This window comes from Chiloscyllium punctatum, chromosome 32, assembly GCF_047496795.1.
Source record: "Chiloscyllium punctatum isolate Juve2018m chromosome 32, sChiPun1.3, whole genome shotgun sequence".
In the NCBI taxonomy this organism is placed as follows: Eukaryota; Metazoa; Chordata; class Chondrichthyes; order Orectolobiformes; family Hemiscylliidae; genus Chiloscyllium; species Chiloscyllium punctatum.
Genome location: NC_092770.1, coordinates 50,809,385 through 50,836,434, shown reverse-complemented (window position 1 = coordinate 50,836,434; position 27,050 = coordinate 50,809,385). Strand labels below are relative to the sequence as shown.

Below are 27,050 nucleotides of genomic sequence, written 5' to 3'. Positions count from 1 at the left end.
GACTTGAGTGAATGGAAGTTGAAAAACAGGATACAACCGAGGGCAAAGTTGGAACAGTCAAGTCCAGAAGTAGCAGAGACATGGGCAAAGGTTTTAGAAGCAGATGAGCTAAGGCAGAGTCAAATCTTGTGATGCTGTGGATGAGGAAGTGAGCAGTCTAAATTCTGTTGTGGGGGTGTGGTTGAAAGGTCATTTCAGAGTCAGCAGATTTGGTTCAGCCTCAGTTTTCCTGGAAAAGGCTGGAGATGGGGCTGGGAACTGCATTTAGAGGGAACCTAAGACAAAGACAATGACTGCAGCCATTCCGATATTTAGAACCATAGATCAAGATGGCTATGACACAAGGAGACCATTTGACCCATCAGGCCGACGCTGGCTCTCCAAGAGTAATTTAGCTAGTCTCATTCCCCTTCAGAATGTAACTCTGTCACCATCTTTCCCTTTCTCAACTCTTGCCCATTCCCACTTAACATCCTCAGCTGCTCCCCTTTAGGGGAAGAAAGCTTTGCTAATTCTGGACAGTGGACAAACTGACTGAATGGAGAGACATGGAAGGCTAGAGAGAGAGTGCACGCTGGTGGGTAGGCAAATCTGGATGTTGGCAGCATACATATGGATTCTGACCCATGTGATTGGAACACTTCAACCAGTTTTACTCCAATATATGATAGTGAATATACTTATAATTTTCATATGATTATCTAAATACAACCCCTAGCAGATTATTCGTCACTCCCTTTCTCCCACGAAATTAGATTTTCACCTGGGATACAGTTCCACAAATTAGTTGCCTTTGATATCTGTCCCAAATGATCAATTTGAGGAAAGAAATCCAGGTTTTGCAGCCTTAATGTTTGTCACTATTACCACACTTGGTTACGTTCAGAATAGCAAGGAAGTCTATCTGATATTCTGCCCCTAAATTAAGGGTACACCTAATTGTAAGACTTTGTGCAGAGGTCAATTGATTGAACCTGGAACCTTCCTGATTTACAAGACCCATGATGAATAAACTCTCAGACATCAGGGAAAGCCAAAACATGTTCTAATTACAGAAACATTCACTCCTCGTCATGATCACAGATACCCAATGTGTGCACTGACAAAATAAATGGTCCAAGTAGTCTTTACATGAAGAAAAGGAACTCTGCCTAGGAACAGGGTAGACTGGAGACATTTTCCACTTGCGTTCTGTAACTTTGATAAATGTTTCAGAGTTTGAAGAGGCAATGCTTAGTTTACAATCCTGAATTAAACCAAAAAAGGGGAGAGCAGATGGAAAATGATGCTAAATATTGCCCATTCCCCCAGAGTTACTAAAATGTGTTGTTATTTTATGAAACTATTGAACAGCAGCCCTGTCTGCAAACATGAAGATTCAACACATCCAGTACTGCAGGGAGAAGAGTAATAAATAGTTCCAGCCAAGGTAGCAGGAGTCACTGTTGGAAGTTCGCAGAAGTTCCCTTCCACATCTAATGATGGCCACTTCTGAGCTCACACACAATATTAAAAAAAACTCATTCCAGATCAAAACCTGCTCCAGTATTTCCCACTTTAAGAAAAGGGATATGACAGTGTCCACCATACATCAAACTGACCAGTTATCAATAAGAAATTAAACTGAAGATTTATATAAAATATTTGGAAACAAGCAAAAGAATGATATCCTCGCTCTCCAATTATCTGAAAAACAGCCAATTTTGGGTCTAGATATTTGTTTTAGAGAAAATAGAATCCAGTAGTTTTACACTACTCAACAATTAAAGAAAACACATACTGCATTTCTTTAGTGCCTTTTACAATTGTAGGCTATCCCAAAACACTTTCCAGCCAATTAAGAACTTGTGAAATGTGCTCACTGTTGCCATATGGTAAACACAGCAACCAGCCAATTTGTGTAAAGCAATCTCCCACAAACAGCAATGTGATCATGACCACATCTGTAGTCGGTTTTGTGATGCTGATGGATACATATTGGACAGGAAGGTGGGGTTAACTCCCCTTTGCGATGCATCACTGCTTCAAAGACGACAAGATTGCCATGTCCACTTCAGATGGTAGATAGGGCATCAGTCTAAACTGTCAATCATTCAAAATAAAACACAGCTTCACCAGCAGCGCAGCACTCCCTCAGTACTATGCTGACTGTCAGCCTGGGTGTGCACGCTTAGGTCACTGCAGTGGGGCTCAAAATATATACCTCTGAGCCATGGGTGACAACAGTTTGAAGTAACTATGGTGTGTTCCACATGACAGCCCAACATTTTCCAACTGTATCAAAATGATAAATATCAGTCTACCATTTTAAAACAGTTCTAAGTTTTATTCAATTAGCCTTTTGCTTCAGTTAAAAAATATTAAATCTACTTAACAAAATAAGAACAAAATTTTAAGGACAATAATTAGTTTATTGCTGTCCCTCACAGAAACCCACCATTCCTATGAGACTCACGTCCTGTTTGTGACCAATGCTGTTTGAAACTATCATGCAGATCACATTACAGTGTCTGTGACTATCACATTTAAGGGGAAGTAGTTGAGTTCTAAACAACAAAGCAAGGATTTAATATAACAAGGGGCAAGCACAATCCCTTTGTGATATAGTAGCTCATTGCAAACCTTGATTTTCATTTGCAGGATATGCTAGGAGAGCAATGGATCTCGTTACTAGGTGTACACAGCCTGCAAAAATCAGAGCATAGGGAGAAGATTACCCCCTCTGCATTAAGCCAAACAAACAATATCCTTTTAAAAAATGGATTTACAACTGTTGTTATGGAGGAAACATTCAAATTCTTTCCAGGTAAAAGATGACAAAAGGCCTTTAAATATCCTGCATTTTTTCCTCCATGAATGGTCACATGCTACAATGAGACTTGTTCTTAAAAACAAAGTGTTCTTCAATATGTTCAATAATCTTCCAAATTCTATTCTGCATATTACTTCATTCGCTATGTCAGACATTCTCATGCCGAGTTGCAGAACACTACATAAATACAGTTATGTCGTAAGACTATGCTTCATCAATTCCAACGCTATCTGACATCAGGATGAACTGTATATTAGTTTGCTGAATGTCCCATCTTTCCCACAAGTTCAAGGAAAGGTTCCAGTGGATTGGAGGACAGTATGGTCTAAACAACTCACTATATTCATATTATAGTCTCCCTGGTAATACACAGAACAGGAGGTCCCATCAGTTTATGCTGAGTATGTTGTATAAGAATAGTGTCTTTAAAAACTGCGGACTGCAAGATTTTTTGAAAAAAATATCAGATTTGCCAGAATGGCTACATATTTTCACAAGGAATTTGATACAGATTGTAAGTTCTGATTTTTGTTGCAATGGGTTCCTGCAAATGTGCAGATGGTCAGGAGCTGAGGAATTGTTTACAAGTGGAAGTTGATTGGTTCTCAGCTAAATGAGCAGATTGGAGCTGGAAACAAGTTAGAGGTAGATGAACATACAAAGACAAGATGCTGACTGTTCTTTGCAGTGAAAGTTTAAAATGTTAAATTTATTTTCCTTCAACAGTTGTGCTGAACTGTGAAGATTTAATCAATTCAATCAATGATATTTTACAAGCGAATGGAGTCGCTGTGTACAAATTTTCTTACAAACCAGTGAAAGTTTCCAGAGAAAGACAAGTGAACACCCAGGGCCTGATGTTTGTCTGAAAGTTAGGTAAATTGGGGTCGTGTATGCATTTTAAAATTGTTAACATCTAGTACGACTCAGAATAGCAGGGCTTGATTGAAGATGTTCTACCTCTGTCACTAATGGTTGAGAGGAGCCCATCAAATCAATGCATACTGCGGTGATATATGGTTGTTTGGGGAAAAGCATTGTTCTTTCCACAACACAGACAATAAAACTTTTAGGGGAGAAATCAAGAAGAAAACTACCAGCAGCTTGATGACTGTAGCTGACTGGTGTGCTTGGGAAAGAAAAAAAAATTAACTAGTGTCCCTGCACTGGAGTCTACAAAGAAATACAAATGACAAAGAAAATGAGAAGCAGGCTCAGCTATAGCATCAGTCCAAGGTCCACTTAACTGCTAGTATTCATTGATTAAGAACACACTAGACTGTCAGAGATGCTTTACAAGTATGAAACAATCCCAATACTGAATTTCCATTAAGCAAAAGAGACAAATCAAGGAGGTATTTTTATGTACTGCCTGGTTATTAGACAGTGTGAATACTGTAAGTAGTGAAAAATGTGTAAACTGTAGTTGACTGAATACTGAATCTTATTCAATTTATCTGGTTTCAATGACCACCATGACTGCATTACTTGCATTTAAAACAATTGACTGAACACCGTATGATCTGCAATCAGAAAAACAGACATCACCTGAAGCCAAAACTCCTTTGAAGACTAGAATCATACTCAGCTAAAAACAACCACGCATATCGATCGCCAATGTGCTTGGTGATTGATAACGGGAGATTAGTGATATGCAGTTGGAAAGGTCAGTGCTGGATTACAGATAACAATTTGTTCTTTAGCTGTAAACATTCAACACTATTTTCCTGCACTGCATTTATAAATAAACATTTCCTTTGGGTTTGTGGAAGAATTTCCTACAACAATTGACTTTTTCTTGTGTGTTATATCTTTCTGAAGAAAAATTAGCTTTTTTTTGCCTAGCCCCAAAACATCCTTCATGATAAAGTCTAGTCAGATGAAACATGCTCAGTTATCACATGGTGTTATAATTTCAATTCCATTAAATGCTGATGCTCACACCTTCTATTTAGAAATCTCACTACTGTGCCTTGGAAGCTCTTGTCAACTGTTATTGTCATCAGGTTGTGAAAGATATGCCTAGAACTATGGCCCTCCTGGCAATTCCACATTCAGAGGCACTTAAAAAAAACAACACAATGGAACAAATTCTTGTCCCGAAAGACATGAACTTCAGCCACACTTCTGCACAGTCCAGCAACATATTGTTCTGAAGATTAATCATACTGGACTCAAAATCATTAACCCCATTTCTCTCTCTCTCCACACAGAGGCTGCCAGGCCAGAGTTTCTCCAGCATGTTGCTTTTAGTCCAGCAACGCACTGTATGAAACAAAAATCTGCATTATTGAAATATTGTTTGATCAGGATATCCAACAGTGAACATGCCAGCATCCTTTGTTTTAACACTTCCACCAACACATACCCAAAATGTGGTCCCAATACACAGATGGCTCAACCTATTACTTACTTGTGCAAACACCACCTCAACTGCACAATTTTATAAACACTAATACTCTCAAAAAAAAAACCTCATAAGAGACTAAAATTTGCATGAGCAGACACTTCCATCAGCAGGCGCAGAATGTGTTTTTAATTTCTCAGGAGCTAAGCTCCAAAGCAGACTTCATTGCATCAACTTCAGCCTTCCTAGTGATACTCTGTCACCAAGTAGTTTGTCTACCTTCAACTAATTACCTTATACAGTGTTGCAGACATGGGAAAGACAGTGAACACCTCTAATCTCCTCACCTTCTGCCCATAACCAAAGGGGTTTCATTTGAAAAAGCTGGTGTTTCCCAAATCCTGTTTGTGAGGTCAATTTTAAAGTGACATGCAGCAAACTCCCTCAGGTTTAGGCCAAAATGTTATTTATCCACATATTCAAACCTGGAATAGTCATTGCTAATTCACACAAGTGAGGTACAGCAAAGGAGGCAATCTGACACCTATAGGTGTACTATTAGAATGTTAATATTTTGAAATAAAAAGTGCAATTATCAATTCAAATGAATATGAGAGTACAGTAAGAGGATTTCCTGCATCCAGAAGCTCTGATTCAGGTGAAACCACAGTGCAGAAGACAAGAGTTGTAGAATTCCTCCAGAGTTGAAGTTGGTACGTTACTTATTGGTCGGATAGCTGCTTTTCAGACAGATACAAGAATCTTCCAAAGGAGCAACAATAAATACAAACAACTCATCACGACAGAAGAGTGCTAGGGTCAAAGGTGAATATCTCCCCTGGACCTGGATGGAATGTATCCTAGGATATTAAAGATTTGGAGGTGCAGGTGTTGGACTGGGGTATACAAAGTTAAAGAAGTCACACAAAACCAAGTTTAGTCCAACAAGGATACTAAAGATTGTAGCTACAGAAATAATGGATGCACTCATAGGAATCTTCCAATAATCATTAGATTCTGGAAAAGTCCCAGAAGATTTGAAAACTGCCATTGTTACACTACTATTCAAGTTTAATTGGCAATAATCAAGGCAAAGGGACATTTGCCTTTACTTGAAAGGCCAATGTTGTATAAAAAAAAAGGGAAGTCTTGCTAAAATTATACAAGGCATTGATGAGATCATAGCTGGAATGCTGTAAACAGTTTCAGTTCTCTTATTTAAAAGGAACATACAGTAGCATTGGACATAGTCCAGAGAAGGTTCACTCAGCTGATCCTGGATATGGACGTTTCGTTTCAAGGACAGGTTGAACCAGTTGGCCCTGCACTCGTTAGATTTGGAAGAATGAGAGGCGACCTTATTGGAATATAAAAGATTCATTGTGGTGGTGGTGGTTAGGTGGGGTCGTGCATGACATTTTGGATGCAGAAAGATGGTTTTCCTTTTGTGGGAGCATCTACACTCAGGATAATTGCAGAACAAGCAGTTGCCTAATTAGCACAGAGAAGAAAGAATTCCTTCTCTCAAAGGGTGGGTTGATAATTTATTCAAGGCTGAGACAGAGATTTCTGATCATTAAGGGAATCATAGGTGATGGGGAAAAGTCAGGAAAGTGGAGTTGAGGATTATCAAATCAACCATGATCCCACACAGTCCTTAAGAAGGGTTATACCTGAAACATTGACTTCTTTACCTCCTGACACAGACAAGCAGGAGTTTGGAAGAACACAGCAAGCCAGGCAATGTTACTGAATCATTGAGCAGACTCAATGGGTTGAATGGCCTATTTTTGGTCCTATTTCTTATAGTCATCTAGAAACAGGTTTCACAGTGGCTTAAACCCTCAGTCAGGTTCACCGTTAGCCTGGAATCCTGCTTTTTATTGCTGGTATGACTAACTCAAAAGTTCAGAAGTGTTGCCAAAGCTCTTCAGAAAGGATGTATTTGCTGACATGGCCACATGCACACTATGCTTTAAGTTGCAGGTGTGTGGATTTTGAGGTGATGCGGCAGGGGCAAGATTGGGTGTTGGAGTGAGATTGGGATGGGGATAGAGAGAGATTGCAACGTCGTGGGGGGGGGGGGGGGGGGGGGGAGAAAGAGGTGCACATGCACAGTAATGCATTTGTGCATGACATCACAGCACAAAGTTTTGACATCAGTGCTCGGAACACAATGTGTTTCCGAATGAGTAAGCATTCGTAGTTCTTGGTGTCTGCTAATACTGCCCTTCAAAGATTAAAGGGGCCTTTTGATTGTGTGGCTCATGAAACTGGTGAGTAATTCTGGGAAAGAAACACTTGTTAACCCAAGTTGAAAGTCCATTTAAAATCTTTAAGAAATAGATGGAGACTTTTAGCACCGCTGCAGGCACAATGAGTTTTGATAAGTGTCTGCTGTTATCGGGCAGGGCTCAGACAAAGGAAGTCAGTGTTGTCTTTGTTCAGCATTCATCCAGTGGTGAACTCTCCAGCTTTATCCTTCTGCAGTTTTAAATGTTGGAATTTTCCAGAACTTTCAGTCAACTTGTAAACCATGTGAGCTGTAGCAGCCATTTCAAAATCCAAAGTTTAATTCAAAATAAGATCATCTGAAAACTAGTTTTACAATTCATATGTCACCCAGATATGACCTTTGTCTCTCAGTAAGTGCATCAACAATTTATAACAGCCTGAATTTTGCAGTCAGCAGTACTCACCACTGCCCTGGAGAAAAGCTCAAAGGTCTCGTGATCTCTGTGCTGTGGATTTTACCCTTAACACTGGTGCCAAACAGGATAAATGACCAATTGCATTAAAAAGTATTCTCTCAAAACAATGCACTGTATTTTTCAAATTTAAGATTTCACAGAATGCAAAATAAATAACTGAGACATGCACAATTGTGTGTTAGAAACTGAAATACATAAGCCTTAAAAGTAAAAAAGTGATAATATTATGATGGAGACAGTTAACATTCCACAAGTATAAAAATTGTTGAGGGGTGGTGAAGTTGTTCAGGATGTAATTATGAATTTAGTATAGAATTAAAACACCAGTCACACTGTATTCAATCAAATGTTACTTCCAAAAGCATTTGTAGACAGATAAATAGTTTAAAAAGGAAACATTTTTGGCAATTCAGTGAGTTCAATTTCATTGCAGTTTGGGGCTACTTTAACATCATACACTTGGGAAAGTGTACAATCGTCACTGTAACTTTGAATTTCAAATCAATGTGTGCAGACGCCAAAATGTGCTGTCAGTTTCAGAGTAGTGATAACAAACATTGTGACAGGAGCAATGACAAAACTGTTAAAGTCTGGACCGTAAGTTTGGCTTGTCTTGGATAATTCCAGATGTTTGGTTGCAGCAATGGTGTCTATAATTGGCAAGCAATTCAGAGCATGCAGTGTGGATAAGAGATTTTGTGCATTCATGTTGACATCATTATTTCAGGGAAACAACATCTAAAACTTTCAAAGTAAGTACTATATATAATGTTTATGCATACATTTATACGTGTGCGCAGTTCTGGCTGCCACACCATAGGAAGAATGTGGAGGCTTTACAAAGGGTGCAAATGAGGTTTACGAAGATGTGGTCTGGATTGGACTGTATTAACTATGAAGGAAAGATTGGATAAACAAATTGTTTTTGCTAAAGCATCAGAGGCTGAGGGATGACTTTATAGAAGTACAGTATGTAAAATTAAGAAAGAAATGGACAGGGTGGATAGTCAGCCCCACCCCCAGGTGAAAATGTCAAATACTAGGGGGACAGTTTAGTGATGATGATGTGCAAGGCAAGTTTTCTTTTTACACAGAGGGCAGCAGGTACCTGGAATGCACTGCCAGGGGAGGTAATATGAGCAGATACAATAGCAATGTTTAAGAGGCATCCTGACAGATACATGAAGGCAGGGAAGAGGGGGATACAGACATATGGACTACAAATGGGATTAGTTTGGATAGCATCATGGTTGGCGCAGACATGTGGGCAGATGGGTTTATTCCTCCCTGAATAGCACAGAAACAGGTCACTTAGTCCAGACTGATATTTGTATTCTATAAAAACAACATCCCCCTTTGTTAAACACATCAATAAATTTATTGCTTTTCCCCTTGCCTGCTCACCCAACTTCCTCTTCAATGCATTCATGCTATTCACCTCAATTACTTACCATGAAGCAGATTTAATAATTCTAATATTTCTCTAGATAAAAGGAAGGTTCTTCTAAATGCCCAATGCATTTATGAATGACAGTTGTATTTATGACACTTAATTCTGGTCTCAGCTTCAAGCATCTACTCTATCAATATAGGAACAAATTGCAGATGCTGGAGTAGATGAAAGCAACAAATACTAGAGATCAGTCAGTCAGACAGCATCCAAACAGAGAGAGAAAACTAACGATGTGTCTCGACAACTCTTCAGAGCTTTGATGAAGATCTCCAATTGTGATCTCCAGCATTGGTTTCTTTCATCTACTCTATCAAACTATCATCCTTTTTGTAGAAAAAGTGCCCCAGCCTAGTCAAGCTTTCCCAAAACTCACTGAAGCAATCTATAGGCTAACCTCCCTAAGATTAGGGGAGAGCATCCAAATTTCTGGTGCTTACATTCTTACTTGCATCAAGTTTGGTTGAGGAGATGAAGCTGTCATTTCACTAGGAGCCAATTTTAAAGCATCATCTTTCCATTTAAGTTTGACAATAGAATGTCCATTCCCTGCCTCTAAATGCCTTCAACCTCTCAGATACTTGCACTTTAACTCTGACCTCAAAAATCCTTGCTTTTAAAATTGTTCCATCATCCAATGCCTTTAAGCTCTCTGACAATCAAAGTTCTGCAATTCCCTCTAAACCTCTCCATCTTTCTTCCTCCTACCAGTCACCTCAAAGCTTTTGGTCACCAGATCCTATAAAGTCATATAGCAGAAGGTTAAACAAAGCAGGGGAACTTGGTAATTCCAGCTGATCTGCCCTCCGTCAGCTTATGATTCCATGCTCCGTCCTGAATATCACAGGGAAGCAGAACAAGGAAAGTCACAGAATTACACTGCATGAAAACACAATGTTACTGATAAAGAGAAATGCTCAAGCAGATGTCAACATTGAGTGCTCTTAGGGTCACTCCCTCCCATACGACAAAACCGCCTCAGGGACGGTGATTGAGGAGGTTGGAACATTAGCTAAAATGTATATTCTGAAAGTATGACTCTCAGGTGTTACACTACTAGCCTGTGAGAACATTTCCCCTATTCTGGGGCAAGTTCCTCAACACTGGTGAAGCCAACTTTTCTGGGTTGACTGGACTGTGTCATGCCCGGGTCAATGGTCGGTGATCTAACAGTTATACAAAACTGCTATGCGAAAACTAAGTGGTTTACCACGCTATTTCAGAGGGTAGAGAAGCATCAACCACATTGCTGCACATGTATAGGCCAAACAGGGAAAGTCAGCAAATCCTCACCTTTAAAAAAAAAGTGATTATTGAACTACCTGGATTTTTATAATAACTTAGCAGTTACATGGTCGATATTACTCCTACAAAGTTTTTATTTGCTTAATTGAAATTTAATAGCTGCTTTGGTAGGACTTAAACCCACCTCACCAAAGATCATGTCTTTGGATTAGTTGGCAAAATAACACAAGGAGGCCATTCAGCCCATTGAATCTGCTCTTCCATTCAATGAAATCACACTGATCTGATAATCCTCACTTCCTGCCTTTTCCTCAGAAACCTTAATTCCCTTATTGATTAAACATCGATTTTACAGATTTGAACATAATTCATGATCTAGCCTCAATAGCAAAGTCACTACCATCAGAAGAAATTCCTCATCTGTCTTAACCAGACAACACCTTATTTGCAGATAATGTTCTCTGGCCCGACAGGGAGAAAAAAAACCCTCAAAATCCACCCTGTCAAGCCCCTTAAGAATCCTACAATGTTTCAATAAGGTCATCTCTCATTCTGAGAAACTCCAGTTATTCTACTGCATCTCTACAGAGACCATGACACATTAATAATAATTTCGAGAGACACTTCTATTAAATATGCAAATTATCTGCTTTAACAAAAAGAGGCTCATGGAATCATTTGGTCCAGGCAGTATCAGGAAGAGCAGGAAGTTAGAAAGACTCATGTTTGACCTAATTCAATGCCAGTGGAACTCCAATCCAATCACTCAATGACTAGTTGTAGCACTGAGCAGGAATTACACTCATTTATTAAAAGGACCAGAGGACAAGCACGTAAACACCACTTGCTGCTTTCCTGAAGTTCCATTGTTACAAGAATCACCAGATGACCAACTAATTTACATTATGATCAAGTACAGCCTAAGTATATCCCATTTCTCAACATCTTATATTGGAGGCTATAAATACTCCTTAATGTGATATAAATAAATGACATGGACAATATTATCCTTCCCTAATGGTTTAATGGCAAGTGCATGTATATGACAGAGGGTTGTTTTTCAGAATGGAGGCCTGTGACCAGTGGAGTGCCACAAGGATCGGTGCTGGGTCCTCTACTTATCGTCATTTATATAAATGATTTGGATGAGAGCATAAGAGATATAGTTAGTAAGTTTGTAGATAACAAGCAAAATTGGAGGTACAGTGGACAGCAAAGAAAGCTACTTCAGATTACAACAGGATCTTGATCAGATGGCCAATGGGCTGAGAAGTGGCAGATGGAATTTAATTCAGATAAATACAAGGTGCTGCATTTTGGGAAAGCAAATCTTACCATTAAGTGTATAAGTCCTGCTAAGGTCCTAGGGAGTGTTGCTGAACAAAGAGACCTTGGAGTGCAGGTTCAAAGCCCCTTGAAAGTAGAGTCACAGGTAGATAAGATAGTGAAGGTGGCATTTGGTAGGCTTTCCTTTATTGGGGAGAATATTGAATACAGGAGTTGGGAGGTCATGTTGCGGCTGTACAGGATGCCACTCTGGAAAATTACTTGCAATTCTAGTTTCCTTCCTAACGGAAGGGTGTCGTGAAATTTGAAAGTTTTCAGTAAAGATATACAAGCATGTTGCCAGGGTTGAAGAATTTGAGCTATAGGGAGAGGTTGAATAGGTTGGACCTGTTTCCGTGGAGCGTTGGAAGCTGAGGGGTGACCTTATAGAGGTTTATAAAATCATGAGGGGCATGGATAGGGTAAATAAGCAAAGGCTTTTCCCTGGGGTGGAGGAGTCCAGAACCAGGGGGCATAGGTTTAGGGTGAGAAGGGAAAGATATGAAAAGGACCTAAAGGGCAACCTTTTCAGGCAGAGGGTGGTATGTGTATGGAATGAGCTGCCAGAGGAAGTGGTGGAGACTGGTACAATTGCAACATTTAAAGAGGCATTTGGATAGCCATATGAATAGGAAGGGTTTGGAGGGATATGGACCAGGTGCTGGCAGGTGGGACTCGATTGGACTCGGATATCTGGTCGGTATGGACGGGATTGACTGAAGGGTCTGTTTCCATGCTGCACATCTCTATGACTCTATGATTCTCTTCAAAAAGATTTGATGAGATCTTTTAGAACGGATGATCTGATCCAAAAGTTAGCCATCTTATTGATCACTTGTACCCACAGCACTGAAAATAACACCTTTTCAAATAAAAAAAAAGGAGTTTGAAACAACATTTGATTTATTTAGTCACAGAATGTGGGCATCTACAAGGCTCTGTGGTTCAGCAAGCAGCACCCTGGCATGGAAACCAAATGCTGCAGGCTTGAATCTCACTCCAGGATCGGTAGCATATCGGAGAACTCAGCCGTAGGTGCAGACCAATCAGCTGGTACCCGTACAGACCCACAGCACTGATAAGTTGGCTGGGTTACTGGCAGAAAGGCCATCTGGCTGTTTAAAATCACCCACCTAAACAAAGAATGGTGTTTGGCATGAATGGACATGACAGGAGGATAGTCACCAGCAATATAGCAGTATCATGGAACATGGGGGTGGAGAGAGAGAGAGAGAATAAGCTAAAAACAAGGACTGCAGATGCTGGAAACCAGATTCTAGATTAGAGTGGTGCTGGAAAAGCACAGCCGTTCAGGCAGCATCCGAGGAGCAGGAAAATCGACATTTCGGGCAAAAGCCCTTCATCAGGAATAGAGGCAGATTGCCTGCAGGGTGGAGAGATAAATGAGGGCTTTTGCCTGAAACACCGATTTTCCTGCTCCTTGGATGCTGCCTGAACTGCTGTGCTTTTCCAGCACCACTCTAATCTAGAGAGAATATAAGAACTGATAGAAACGCTTCAATTAGTGGCTTTCCCTCATTTCCCAAAAAAAAAGAGGATAGTAACAGCTTGTTCGGCCAAATGAAGGGCTACTGAAACTCAATTTGAAACTGGAGGCACAAATAGGTCAAGGTGGTAATGATGCCAGTGTTGGACTGAAGTGGACAAAGTCAAAGTCACATGATACCAGGTTACAGTCTAACAGGTTTATTGAGCTCACTTCATCTGATGAAGGAGCAGTGCTCCGAAAGCTTGAGATTTTAAGTAAACCTTCTGGACTATAACCTGGTGTCATGTGACTTTGAGTTGGAAAGACAGGTACAATTTCCTAAAACGACATTAGTGAACTTGTATTATTTTAAAAAGCACAACCCCACAGCACCACAACTATTTTACACACAGCAGTTTTTGATGCAGTTCCAAATCTAGCATACAATAACTGACTACAGTTCAATAAATATTTGCCACCAAAATTAAGTTGCGGCAGTCACAGTGAAAATAAAAATTGAAAAAATAGGAAATAATTTGATATTTTGAACAGTTTAATCCTCACTGGAGTCAAAAAGGTACCATAAACTAGCTAGTTATGCGCTGGGCTATTATCAGTTGTACAACAATAAAGAATGCAGACATTTTAATCAGGGGACAGGTGCATCCATGCTGCTGCAAAACCTTTCGCAGCTGAGACAATCTGCAACAAGTGCCAGTGGAAATCTGCCCTCCGTTAACTTTTCTAGTCCAATTTGACTTCTTCAGCTCTCGTGTTTCTGATGCTGCCAGACCTGAGTTGGCCCCAGCACTCTTGTGTTTGTATTGCAGTGTGAAGCTGCCCTGATGAGATCAGCGCAGATGGAGGTCCAGGGTGGCTCCACTGACAATTACATCATCCCTTTCTGTCAGAATGGGCAACAATGCGCGCTGTCCCTTGCCGACCTGCATTTTGGGGGTTGTAGTCCGCTCACCCGTCCAACACGCGGTGAACCTGGCTCCCAGAGACTACAGTCCCCAGGATGCGCCGCGCACCCGCGCATGCTCACTGCCCACCTGCGGCTTCCTTTGAAATTGCAGCTTACCTCATCCTGAGCTTCACACACCGGGTAATTGAATCAATCACGGGAAAAAAAGGGAGAGGTTTCTTGTTCATTTCTTCCATTTTTTTTCGAAATGGAAACTAAAATCCAATTGACAAGTCTGGCAAATATAAGCCTGACATATCTTCATGGTAAAGAAAAACACAATAACCATTTAACACGTTTGCTCAACTCCCAGACAAGTCCTACAGTAATGACAGGAGCATAGTAAAACATCAGTGTAAGCAACTCTGCTGAATGTGCAAAGGCGATACAATGATTTCGAACCTAGGTCTATCCAACTGAATGTTCAGATTTGGCTGTCATTGTTCACTAGTTAGTGCCCAATGGTCAGATGGCTGAGGACTTGCCGTCTCCACACCCACCCTTATTCATGTAAAACCCAGTACACCTTTAGCGCACCATGTGAATACAATCAAATAATGGAGGCAATTTTTGCAACTTAAAATGAATGCAACATTTAAGAGCAACGACCGGAAAACCCAGGGCTGGCGGTAACATTAACAAAACGCCCAGTTAATAACAAGTCATCTGTAAACTGCCAGCACCCGTTCGCCCTGCCGTAGCTATTGAATAGTGAAGACCACCCAATGGGTTTAAACAGGCTCTTTAAAATTCTTCCCCAATTAACGCTTGGGGGTTTGATATTTAGAAGCCAGGCGTTTGTGAAACCGGATTCCGCAACCCTATCAACCCCCCCACCCCAAAAAAGTGATCTGTCAAAACCGAAGGGCGTCACTTCACTGAAGATCAACTTGAACAAGACTAACTCTGGAAAGTCATTCGTCTCCTGGCGGTCCGAGAAGTGGAATTGTCCGCTAGGGTTGACCCAGAAGAGTGTAGTGTTTTTAAGTGTCACATGAGAAGAATCGCCTTAACAGACACTGGTAGTCTAGCAGGAGAGCCTTGAGCTAGCTTGTAGCGATATCAGTGTATGCAAGAGGGAGGAACAGGTCACATTGCACTTACCCAGGCCACTCATCTCCTGCTTGAGGCTTGCTCTGATCCGCTCTTCCTCTATCGCCGTCAGCATCGTGTGGAGAGAGCCATCCTCGCCATCCTCTCCTTCGTCTCCAGTTCGGCTCTGTTGAATGGATGCCATCCCTGACCCTCTAACACTCTTCTCATTGCAGGTATCTCTTCCTCCTGCCCACTTTAATTCCCTGACTCCCTACCTACCCTGAGCCCAGCTCTTCACTCACAACTGAAGCAATAGCAACGCTTCCCTCACCCCACCATTACCGGGCTTCTGTTGGGATGAGAGACATTCAAAGTAAAGCGAACAGACTCAGTGCCTGAAACAGCCACACACACTTCCGTCTCAGAGAGATCAGCTGAGACCTGAAAGGTGGGAACAATATCTTCACTTCCTGCCCTCCGCAGCCAATTAAAATGAACAGACAGCCAGACTACAGCCGACAACGATTTTGAGTTGTGCTCTTAAATGTACCTTTTTAAAAAATAGGTTAAGGAAATCCTGTGTTACCCACCCCCCAAAAATAGAAGTGGCCCCTTTATAGAGAAGCAGAGGCAATTTTTGGCATTATATCAGCAAAACAAACACTGACCAAATTTAGCAACATGTATCCACTATACAATACTATCTTGTCACTATTCCTGTCCCCGCGGCACACATCGGTCACAAACATGTATGACATTTTGCTAAATTCTCGTGTCCCATCAGATGTGTTCCATATTCCTGATCAAAACATGAATGCGGCTTCTCTCTCCACGCTTACTAAATCTCCCAGAATTTTCACTTTGTTTTTGCATGCATGAACTGAACTTGCCCACCAACCTAATTAAATTTGTCTTGACCAATAGATTGAGACCAGAACAATTGAGACATAATAAATTATTCTAATTTAAGTGGTAATGTTCAACAACAATTTAATTATTACTGTCGTTGTAGTAGGAAATTGCTCAGTGCCCACCTTATCATTGCTTTCCATGAGCTAAAGGCTTCAACAGTGATATACAAGTGAGTAAAAGCGAAAGATAGTCATGTGTGAAAGAATCCACAAGATTCTTTCACATTTAGGTGCACAATGACTAAACGTCACAGAACATGCTTGTGTATACTGCTCCCAATCAAGGAATTGTTTGGTGGAGTTTAAAACAATTTGGCCCATCACACCATTTTACCATAACTTGGTTCATTTAAATAATTATCCAATGTCTCTTCAATATTTTAATTTAACCTCTTCCACCGTACTTCCAGGCAATGCATTATGGACCCTAATTAACTGTAGTGTTGATACATTTTTATCTCTCCTCCCATTTGCTTCTTTTGTAAAAACATGTCAAAAACCATGGCCTCTGGTTCTCAAACTATTCATAGGTAAGAACAATTTCTTCATATCAACTCTGAACAAAGCCCTCATAATTTTGAAATTTCTATCAAATCCCATCTTGGCATTCCCCTATCCAAGGCAAATTGTCCTCAACTTCTCCAATCTTTTATGCTAACAGAAATGTCTCATCCCTGCAACCATTCTTACACCTCTCCGCACTCTTTCCAATGCGTTCATATTCTTCATGTAGTGTTGCATCAGAACCATACACAATTTTCCACCTGAAATCCTTATATGTTCATCATAACCTCCTTGTACTTGTACTCCATGCCCCTATTAATGAAGTCCATAATGCTGTATGCTTTGTTTACTGTCACCTTTAACAACTTATATACACATACATCCAGCCTTCCCTACTCCTGCACATCCATTACAATGGTACCCTCTCTCTTATACTGTCAGTCCAAGTTTTTACCAAATTGTACCAACTCACACTTTCCTGCATTGAATTTCAACTGTTCCCCTTCTGCCCACTCCACCAATGTGTCAGTCTTTTTGAAGTTCTACATTATCCTCCCAAAGGTTTGCAATTTTTCCAAGATTTTTTTTGTCTGCAAATGTTGAAATCATTATCTGCACACCAAGATCCAGGTCATTTATAACTAGCAGAAAAAACAAGGGTGCCAGTACCGACACCGGGGGAACTTCAATATAAACCTTTTTCCAGTCCAAAATATGACTGTATCTGCCTCCATTCAGCTGCTGAACAAACCTTGAATTTGAGCTATCGGGAGGGGCTGAGTTGGCTGTGGTTGTTTTCCTTGAAGCGTGGAAGCTGAGGTGTTTATAAACTCATGTGGGGCATGGATAGGGTAAATAGACAAGGTCTTTACCCTGGGGTGGGGAAGTTCAGAACTAGGATTAGGATGAGAGGAGAAACTTTTAAAACGGTCCTAAGGGGGCAACCTTTTCAAGCAGAAGGTGAATGGAATGAGCTGCCAGAGGAACTGGTGGAGGCTGGTACAATTACAACATTTAAGAGGTACCTGGATGGGTATATAAAGGGTTTAGAGGGATGTGGGCCAAGTGCTGGCAAATGGGACTAGATTAGTTTAGAATATCTGGTCGGCATGGGGACGAATTGGACCGAAGTGTCTGTTTCTGTGCTGTGCATCTCTATGACTGTATGACTTTGCTATTCTAACGCACAAGTTCTCCCAAGTTTCTACCCATTGTAAGCTTGAGGTCATTCCAAAACTCTACTTCCTGTGTTCTAACTTCCACCAAGTCCCATTCATTCATCATCCCTGTGCTTGCTAATCTAGTTAAGCACCACCTTAGTTTTAAAATCAGATAAAGTTTTTTTCAAATCCCTCTTGGCCCTGCCCTTTTATCTTTATGCTATAGCATCACAGGCCTCTAAGACATGTTCTATTAATATCCTGTTCTTGAGAGTCAAGTACAGAAGAAGTTAATCATTCTGTGAAGTCAAGGCCATGCATCCTATGAAATATTCAGAAATCTCCATGTAGAATTGTGCCATCTGTCCACTCTATTTCCTTATTTTGGCTTATGTTCCATCAGCACAATTCAATTCACAAGGCAGCAGTTCCCAATTATATCAGACAAGTTTATTGATCATTCTAAGGACTGAATGAATCATTTTTATAAGGTAATAAATTTTCTTTTTTCTCTTGTGCACATATTTTCGTATACCATTGAATATGAACATTAGGAACGTCGCCTCCAAAAATTCCTTTCTTTCTATTACTTTCTCTGCTTTCTTTCACTTTCACACGTTTAGGTCCAGAAGACAGTAATGTGTTTCAATTAAAGACATAAACATGTAATTTGGATTTTTGGTCCCAGGAATGTAGGCAACACAATACTGTTAGCTATATACCTACAGGAATATTCAGGAAGAAATATATGAGGAAAATGAGAGGGCGCTGGTGAATGAAATTTAATGCAGAGAAGTGTGGGGTAATGCATTCTGGAAAGGAAATTTAGGCGAGGGAATATAAACCAAATGGTACAATTTCATAGGAAGTGGAGGAATCTAGGGAGGAATTTTGGGGTGCACAGACACAATTCTTTGAAAACTTCACAACAAAATGAAAAGATGATTAAACGTTGTACATTGTCTCAGGATAAATAAATCTCCATAGTCAGAGCTATAGAGTGTGAGTGGCATAAAAATATGGTAAAACTTTATAAACGACTGGTTGGGCCTCAGCTGGTGTGTTGTGTCCAATTCCAAGCCCCTTTCTTCAGCAAGCTCGAGCCAGCACTCAGTGGTTCACTAGAATGATGGTAAGAGTGAGGTCCAGAACTAGAGGGCATAGGTTTAGGGTGAGAGGGGAAAGACATAAAAGAGACCTAAGGGGCAACTTTTTCACACAGAGAGTGGTACTTGTATGGAATGAGCTGCCAGAGAAAGTGGTGGAGGCTGGTACAATTGCAACATTTAAGAGGCATTTGGATGGGTGTATGAATAGGAAGGGTTTGGAGGGATATGGGCCAGGTGCTGGCAGGCGGGACTAGATTGGGTTGGGATATCTGGTCGGCATGGACGAGTGTGTTTCTATGACTCTATGACTTCAGAGTTGTGGAGAGACAAGTGAAACTGAGGTTCTTCTCTTTGGACCAGAGATTGTGATGGGGAGAGTCATTGAAGTTTACTGCAGACTTGGTATTGTATAGGTTGCAGGCCATTTGGAGTAGGGTGACATGCAAAGAAGTTGTACAATTTGTTTAGCTTGTAGCTAGAAGAAGTCTCCAGTGATCATCACAGTGCAAAGCACTTAGCCTAGTGGAAGAAAACTGTCAACTTGATCAGTTAGCTTGGAGGGAACTGGAAAGAGAACTTGCAGCAAGACTGGGGCCAAAAGTGTCTGGACGGAATCTTGCTTTTTTTTAGCTCAGTCCAAGTTGGAGGGTTTATTTTGCAGGGTTCGTAAATGTGAGGCCGAGCATGTTCTCACACCAAGTGTGCCTCCAGTAATTACCTACCACACCTTTATTGCATCTCTGACATCAGATTTTCACCCCATCTTACTGTATGCCATTCCCAGAAAAAAAATGCCTTTTCGAGAATATTCTAGAATTCACCAGCATCCTTTCCACACACATCATTTAAAAATGACGTTGTGCCCCTAAGCAAGCACAGTCAGGCTGCAGCTGCCCTGCATACATCCTGACATTTGCCCTGGACAAGGCAGATGAGGAAATCAGCCACCTTGCTCTGTGGGCAGGGTCCTGGATGGCCTGCTGCATGGGTAGTGCTGACACGGGACTTCCTCCTTCCCCAGGAGCAACAGTGGTGGCCAAGGCACCAGACAAATGCAGCCTGATCTGAGGTTGCCACCTGGGTTAAAGTAGTCTCAGCATCTAGAGAAACACCCACTCCCCCATTGCAGAAAGTAAGAAGGTCAATGTCTTTGTCCAGTCTGCCAGGGTACGTTCCACCATCCTCTCACTGATAGCTCACTCTCACTTCTAATCCTGCCACTGTATCAGCCCCATTAAGGATCATTCTCTACCAGTCTCACTAATACCAGCAAGATTTTCCATCACTTGCTATCTCCCACTCAAACACCCAACGCCAATAACACTGCATGCCCTCTGCTCTCACTTGCTTGGGACATCTCCTCTGCATTGAAAGGAATAGCTGTGCAACCCAATTTCATCACAGGAGTGTAATTCCAGGAGTAAAATAGCCCATAATAGTTGAGGAGGAATAAGGTAGGTAATGTATTTCTTATCCAAAGAGGTTCCTGACCTCTTCCCTAACAATGAGAGGAAGATACTAGCTGCTAAGACAAAGTAGGAGGATGCTGAGGTCAGCAAAGCGTGTGTGGTGACATGCTCCGGATCCAAAGCAGAAAGTATTTGATGACATAAGAATTCAGGGAAGGTGAGTACAGATTAAATGACATTCCTCTGCAAACATGACCTCACCCCCCACCCCCTCAGTCTGCCCTCCAGACTGATCACTGAGAAAACATTGTGACAAATGACAATAGACCAATGCCACCAGCCTCGCACTGAGCTCCTGCATACAACACTACAAGAAATGTAATGACCTAATGAAAGTGGTCAAGGTTACATTATAGCAATTAGCCCCAAACAATACTTCATTCATTTACTCCCCTTCTTTTATCTACCGACAATTTTGACTTGAAACTCACATTCATATACATCACCTCACCCTTGCACACTTAGTACAGCTTATTCACATCTCACAACTTGCACAACCGTGCTAGGTACATCACCCAAAGATATTGCACAACATTCACTGACATTTCCCTCTCCTTTACAAAGGACAATGTGATCCATAATAATAGATGGCAGCAGCAGCTAATCAGAGGCTTAAAGGGAGGGTCACATGATGGAACCCCATGGAGGAGATGGTGCTGGGAATAATTGGAGCAACTCTCAGTGGAGCTTTGGCTTGTAGTCTCACTGAAGTCATCATCGGCTTCCACTTATGCATCTTGTCAAATCCCATTTCATCCTTATTGTACAAAATGCCATGATGTGTCTCAAGACCAAGGTGCACATGCATTCTACTGAAGAGGACTCAGATGAGGAGTTTGATTGGTGATGTATAGAAAGTAGCATATACAGGGTGTATTGGTAGGCTGGCCAGCCTGTCTGCCTATCACTGTCAAAGAGTTCAGAGGAGTCAAAAGTGTGGCGCTGGAGAAGCATAGCAGGTCAGGGAGCATCCAAGGAGCAGGAGAGTTGACATTTCAAGCAGAAACTCTTCGTCGACTGTCCTGCTCCTTGGATGCTGCCAGACCCGCTACGCTTTTCCAGTGCCATGCGTTTGGCTCTGACCTCCAGCATCTGCAGTCCTCACTTTCTCCAAGGAGCTCAGAGGAGTCTGGTTTGAACTTGGTACACTTGGAGCTGATTCTTTCCAGAGTGTGAGCAGTGGCCAATGTCATGTGAGCCATCCAGTGCCATCATATGTGCCTATTCAAGCTGGTACTGTCACCAATAGTTTGTCTAAGCAGTGCCTTCCAATAAAGCTATCTCTTTGACACACTGCATATGTGAAGAGATTTCTTCCAGATGGTGTCTGGAGTTACATTGTGAGTGACCGTGCTGAATGGATCTGCATGGTCCCCATTTATAGAAAACATATTGGCTGATTTGAAGCTCTATCATGATAGTGGCGGAGATCTCTTCCTCACGAGTGCCCTTCCCAGCAAAAAGCAGCCCATGGGCCATTCTAGTAGCTGGGGAGCAGTGCATCAAACCTGAAGGGCCTCAAACTTCTGCAGTGTCATCTCCAGTAATACGGCCTATCTCAATTTCAGCTCTGTATGGTTTCAGCTGACAATTCATAATCATACATTTATAATCACAACACCTGAGATTGTGCTTATTACATTATTAACATTGCTAACTCATATTCCTGAAGAGTTTTTCTGGAGTGACACACAGTTCTAAGCTGACGAACTGGAACTAAATCAAGTAAATCACTGAACATTGTTACACGTTGTGACATTGGAGGCAGAACAAGCCCCTTCTGTAAACTCTGTCTTGCTCTGGATAGTTTCTGTTTCTGGTTGCTTTTATATTACAGCCTCATTCCTGAGAGAGACCAAACTATGGTATTCTTCAATTTACTAGTTTGCTCCTATGGGGGTACATCTTCTCCTTTTTCACAATACCTCTCCAATATTGTCTCTCTTCCCTGTTTTTTTTTTCACTTCCTTCATTTTTCTTCTTCCACCCATGTTCATGTCCCCTCATCCTTTCTTAGTCTGTAGCTACTGTCTTTTACCTATGCTCACCCCCTTTCTCATCATTCCTCCCAATCTTTATCCTTTCCTCCACCATTTGCTCCCTCTGCTCCTCCTCCACCATTTCCTCCCTCTGCTCCTCCTCCACCATTTCCTCCCTCTGCTCCTTCCTATTTTATGCTCTTTTCCTTTTGCATCTTGCCAGTTATCTTCCTTATCTTTCCCTCTCGTCCCTTTCTCCATTTTGGCTTTCTCCCCTGCCAAATCTCCTTCTTTGCCTCCCCCTCAGCATACACTTAGTCTTCCTCCCTTTCCTTAGTTTCCTATCTTGTCCCTCTTCCTACTTCCTTTCCTGTCTCTTCTCTCACTTTCCACTTCTGTCTTTTCCAACTTTATCCTCCACTCTCCACTGTTCTACTACCTCCATCTTTTAATTCTCTCCTTCCATCACCTTCTTTTATCCTCTTCTGTGCTCTTACTTTCCCCATCTCCTAATTTTCCACTGTCATGTTTCTCTTCCTATCTCTAATCCCAATTCACTCTCTCCTTCTCCACTTCCCAGCTCTTCCTTCTAGTTCTCCCTGCTACCTTTCAATCCCTTTTTTTCCCTTTCTCTTTCTCCTCCTCAACTCCCCCATCCCTCTTTTCTCTTCCTTTGGTAATGTGATGAAGTGAATCATCCTGATTTTGCTTTGTTCCTGCCATGATCTCTCCCAAAATTCCAGAAACATATATGGCACCCTCAAAATGATGGAAGAGCCCAACACCTCAGTGCACAAGATAAGGGTGAAGCCTTTGCAGCAATCTTCAGAAAGAAGTGGCGAGTGGATGATCCATCTCGGCCTCCTCCAGTGGTCCCCAGCATTACAGGTACCAGTCTATAGCCAATTCAATTCACTTCACATGATATCAATAAATGCTTGGAGGTACTGGATACTGCAAAGGCTATGGGATCTGACCACATTCGTACTGAGGACTTGTGCTCCAGAACTAGCCAAGCTCTTCCAGTACAGTTATAAAACTGGCATCTACCTGACAGTGTGAAAATTTTCTCAGCTATGTCCTGTACACTCAAAACAGACAAATCCAACCTGGCCAATTACCACCCCATCAGTCTACTCTTGATCATCAGTAAAGTGATGGAAGGTGTCATCAACAATGCTGTCAAGCAGTACCTGCTCAGCAATAACCTGTTCAGTATCAACCCCTAGTTTGGGTTTTGCCAATGCCACTCAACTCCTGACCTTATTACCGTCTTAGTTCAAACATGAACAAAAGAGCTGGATTACAGAGGTGAGGTGAGAGTGATACACCTTGATATCAGGGCTGCACTTGACTGAGTGTGGCCCTAGTGAAACTGGAGTCAATGTGTGTCCGGGGCAAACTCTCTGCTAGTTGGAGGCATTTCTGGCACATACGAAGATGGTTATGGTTGTGGTTGTTAGAGGTCAGTTATCTCAGTTCCAGGACATCTCTGCAAGAGTTCCACAGGGTAGTGTTCTAGGCCCAACCATCCTCAGCTGCTTCACCAATGACTTTCCCTCCATCATAAGGTCAAAAGTGGGGATGTTCACTGATGATTGTTCTATGTTCAACACCATTCGTGACTCCTCAGACACTGAAGCAGTCCATGTTCAAATGCAACAAGACCTGGACTATACCCAGGCTTGGGCTGACAAGTGGTAAAGCACATTCACGCCACATGCATGTTAGGCATTGGCCAACTCCAGTAAGAGACAATGCCCCTTGACATTTAATGGTGCTACCAGCAGCAAATGGCCCACTATCAACAGTCTGGGGGTTACCATGAACTTAACTGGACTTGCCACATAAACAGGGTGGCTATAAGAGCAGGTCAGAGGCTAGCAATACTGCGACAAGTAAATCACCTCATAACTCCCCAAAGTCTATTCACCATCTACAAGTCACAGGTCCACAGTATGATGGAATACTCTCCACTTACCACGATAAATGCAATTCCAACAACATTCAGAAAGCTTGACACCATCCAGCACAAAGCAACCTGCTTGATTGGCACCACATCCACAAGCATCCATCTCCTCCACCAACAACTTTCAATAGTAGCAGTGTGTACTGTCTACAAGATGCACTGCAGAAACTCACTGAAGATCTTCAGACAGCACCTTCCAAACCCATGGCCACTTCCATCGAGAAAGACAAGGGCAGCTGACACACCTGAACACCACCACTTACAAGTTTCCCTTGAAGCCACTCAATATCTCAACTTGGAAATGCATCGTCATTCCTTCAGTGTTGCTGGCTAGAAATCCTGGAATTCCCTCCATAATGGCATTGTAGGTCCGCCTATGGCATATAGACTGCAGTCAGTCAAGAAGACAGCTCACACCGCGTGCTCAAGGCCAATTAGGGACAGGCAATAAATTCTGGTCCAGACAGCAACACCCATATCCCCCAAAATAATTTTTTGAAAAGTCTCAATGGAAGTTGGGTGTCAATTGCTGCAGTATGACATAAGGCTTTTTCCTCCATGTCGACAGAGTAACCCTGAAGTTAACATCCTGCCATCTTGCAATAAAATTCAAAGGTCATTCAAAGGGGCTAAGACAGCAGCCAATTTATTTGATCACTCATAGTGCCAGAATCTTATATCAAAGGCTTTTAGTGTTATCTGAGTCTGGAAAATTTAAAATTCACCCACTACAAACAGATTATTTGAACTTCTGGTCAGAACATCTTAGGATTTCAGTGGAGTGAGTCCTAACACCTGGTGCTCCTTGAAGTCTTTGTAGTAATGCATATCATCTGGAACTAGTTGCTCACCTGCAACAGAGACTCTTCTAGTTAGACCAGGAAATGATTTTGCTCTTAAAAACAACCTAAAGAACTGCAAATGCTGGAAATTGGAAACAAAAACCGAAATTGCTGAAAAAGCCCAGCATGACTGGCAGCATCTATGAAGAGAAATCAGAGTTAACATTTCGAGTCCAGTGACTTTTCTTCAGCTGATGGCTACTTTAATGGTTTCCATCTATCACACTAGATCAAACAGCCCTGTTATTTTCTACACTTAGAGTCATCGAGTCTGACAGTACGGAGACAGGCCCTTTGGCCCAAACTGGTCCATGGCGACCAAAATGTCCATCCACGATGACCCCATTTTCCTGCACTTGGCCCATATCCTTCTAATCCTTTCCTATCCATGTAATTGTCCAAATACCTTTTAAATGTTGTTCATGTACCTGCCTCAACCACTTCTGCTGGCAGCTCATTCTGTATGCATACCACCCTCTGCGTTAAAAAATAGGTGCCCTTTTCTCTTAAATTCTCTTAAAGAGAATTTTGGCAGCAATTTTACATTTCATACAATATGCCCATACAACAACTAGCTCCTTAAGCAATGATTACCATTTACTTTAATGACGGTGGACCACAGGTTAGGCTCAGAACAAGCTCCTGGTGAGCTTCATAGACCAGTCCTGGATTCAGGGTGGCTCAGTGGTTAGCATTGCTGCCTCACAGCATGAGGGACCCAGGTTCGATTCCAGCCTCAGGCAATTGTCTGTGTGGAGTTTGCATATTCTCCCTGTGTCTGCATGGGTTTCCTGGTGCTGTAGTTTCCTCCCACAATCCAAGGATGCGCAGTTTAGGTGAATTGGCCATGATAAATCGCCCATAGTATTCAGGGATGTGTAGGTTTGCATTAGTCAGGGGTAATGTAGAGTAATAGGGTAGGGGAATGGGTCTAGGTGGGTAACTCTTTGGAGGGTTGGTGTGGACTTGTTGGGATGAAGGGCCTGTTTCCACACTGTAGGGAATCTATGTAAGGAATGGCAATTGAATCTCTAATCCCCTACTCTCTCTCAGTTACAACAATCTTATGATTTGGAAATGCTGGTGTTGGACTGGGGTGTACAAAGTTGAAAATCACACAACACCAGGTTATAGTCCAACAGGTTTAATTGGAAGCACAGAGCAACGCTCCAAAAGCTAGTGTGCTTCCAATTAAACCTGTTGGACTAAAACCTGGTGTTGTGTGATTTTTAACAAAAATCTTAAGTTATCTTGAGAATGTGACTTAAAAGAAGTTGTGGGATTTACATATTAAAGAACCAAAACCAGCAAACCCATTCTAAAAGATGAAAGACGTAACAATCTAGGTTTGTTCAATATATCATTTCAGCTACATGACACTGTAATCTTTTGTTATAATTTCTGTGTCTTATGGTCCTGTTTCACAACCACCTGATGAAGAAGCAGCACCTCAAAAGCTAGTGCCTCCAAATAAATCTGTTGGACTCTAACTTGGTGTTGTGTGATTTTTAACTTTGACCACCCCAGTCCAATACCAGCCCCTCCAAATCACAACATGTAGGAAGGCTGAACAACCAGCATAGACAGACAGCACTCCATTTATTAAAGTCCTCAGTGTATTTCTGCAAGAATGGTGTGATGTGTGGTCATCACACTCCAGTGTTAAGAGATAAGCCAGTGAAGGAAATGAGGGATCAGTTACTAGCAGCAGACAGTTTCTTTGTT

General features: G+C 41.7%; 1 protein-coding gene across 2 annotated transcripts in view; it reads right to left on the bottom strand.

Moving 5' to 3' along the window:
* kiaa0930 overlaps nucleotides 1-15,801 on the bottom strand; it is a 107,037-nt gene extending 91,236 nt beyond the window's left edge. For both annotated transcript variants that reach the window (XM_072552343.1, XM_072552344.1), the window contains exon 1: nucleotides 15,452-15,801. In XM_072552343.1, the coding sequence (XP_072408444.1) occupies nucleotides 15,452-15,584 (133 nt within the window). In that variant the 5' untranslated portion in view covers nucleotides 15,585-15,801. The remainder of the gene's footprint in view (nucleotides 1-15,451) is intronic.
* Between the last annotated feature and the right edge of the window lie 11,249 nt (nucleotides 15,802-27,050).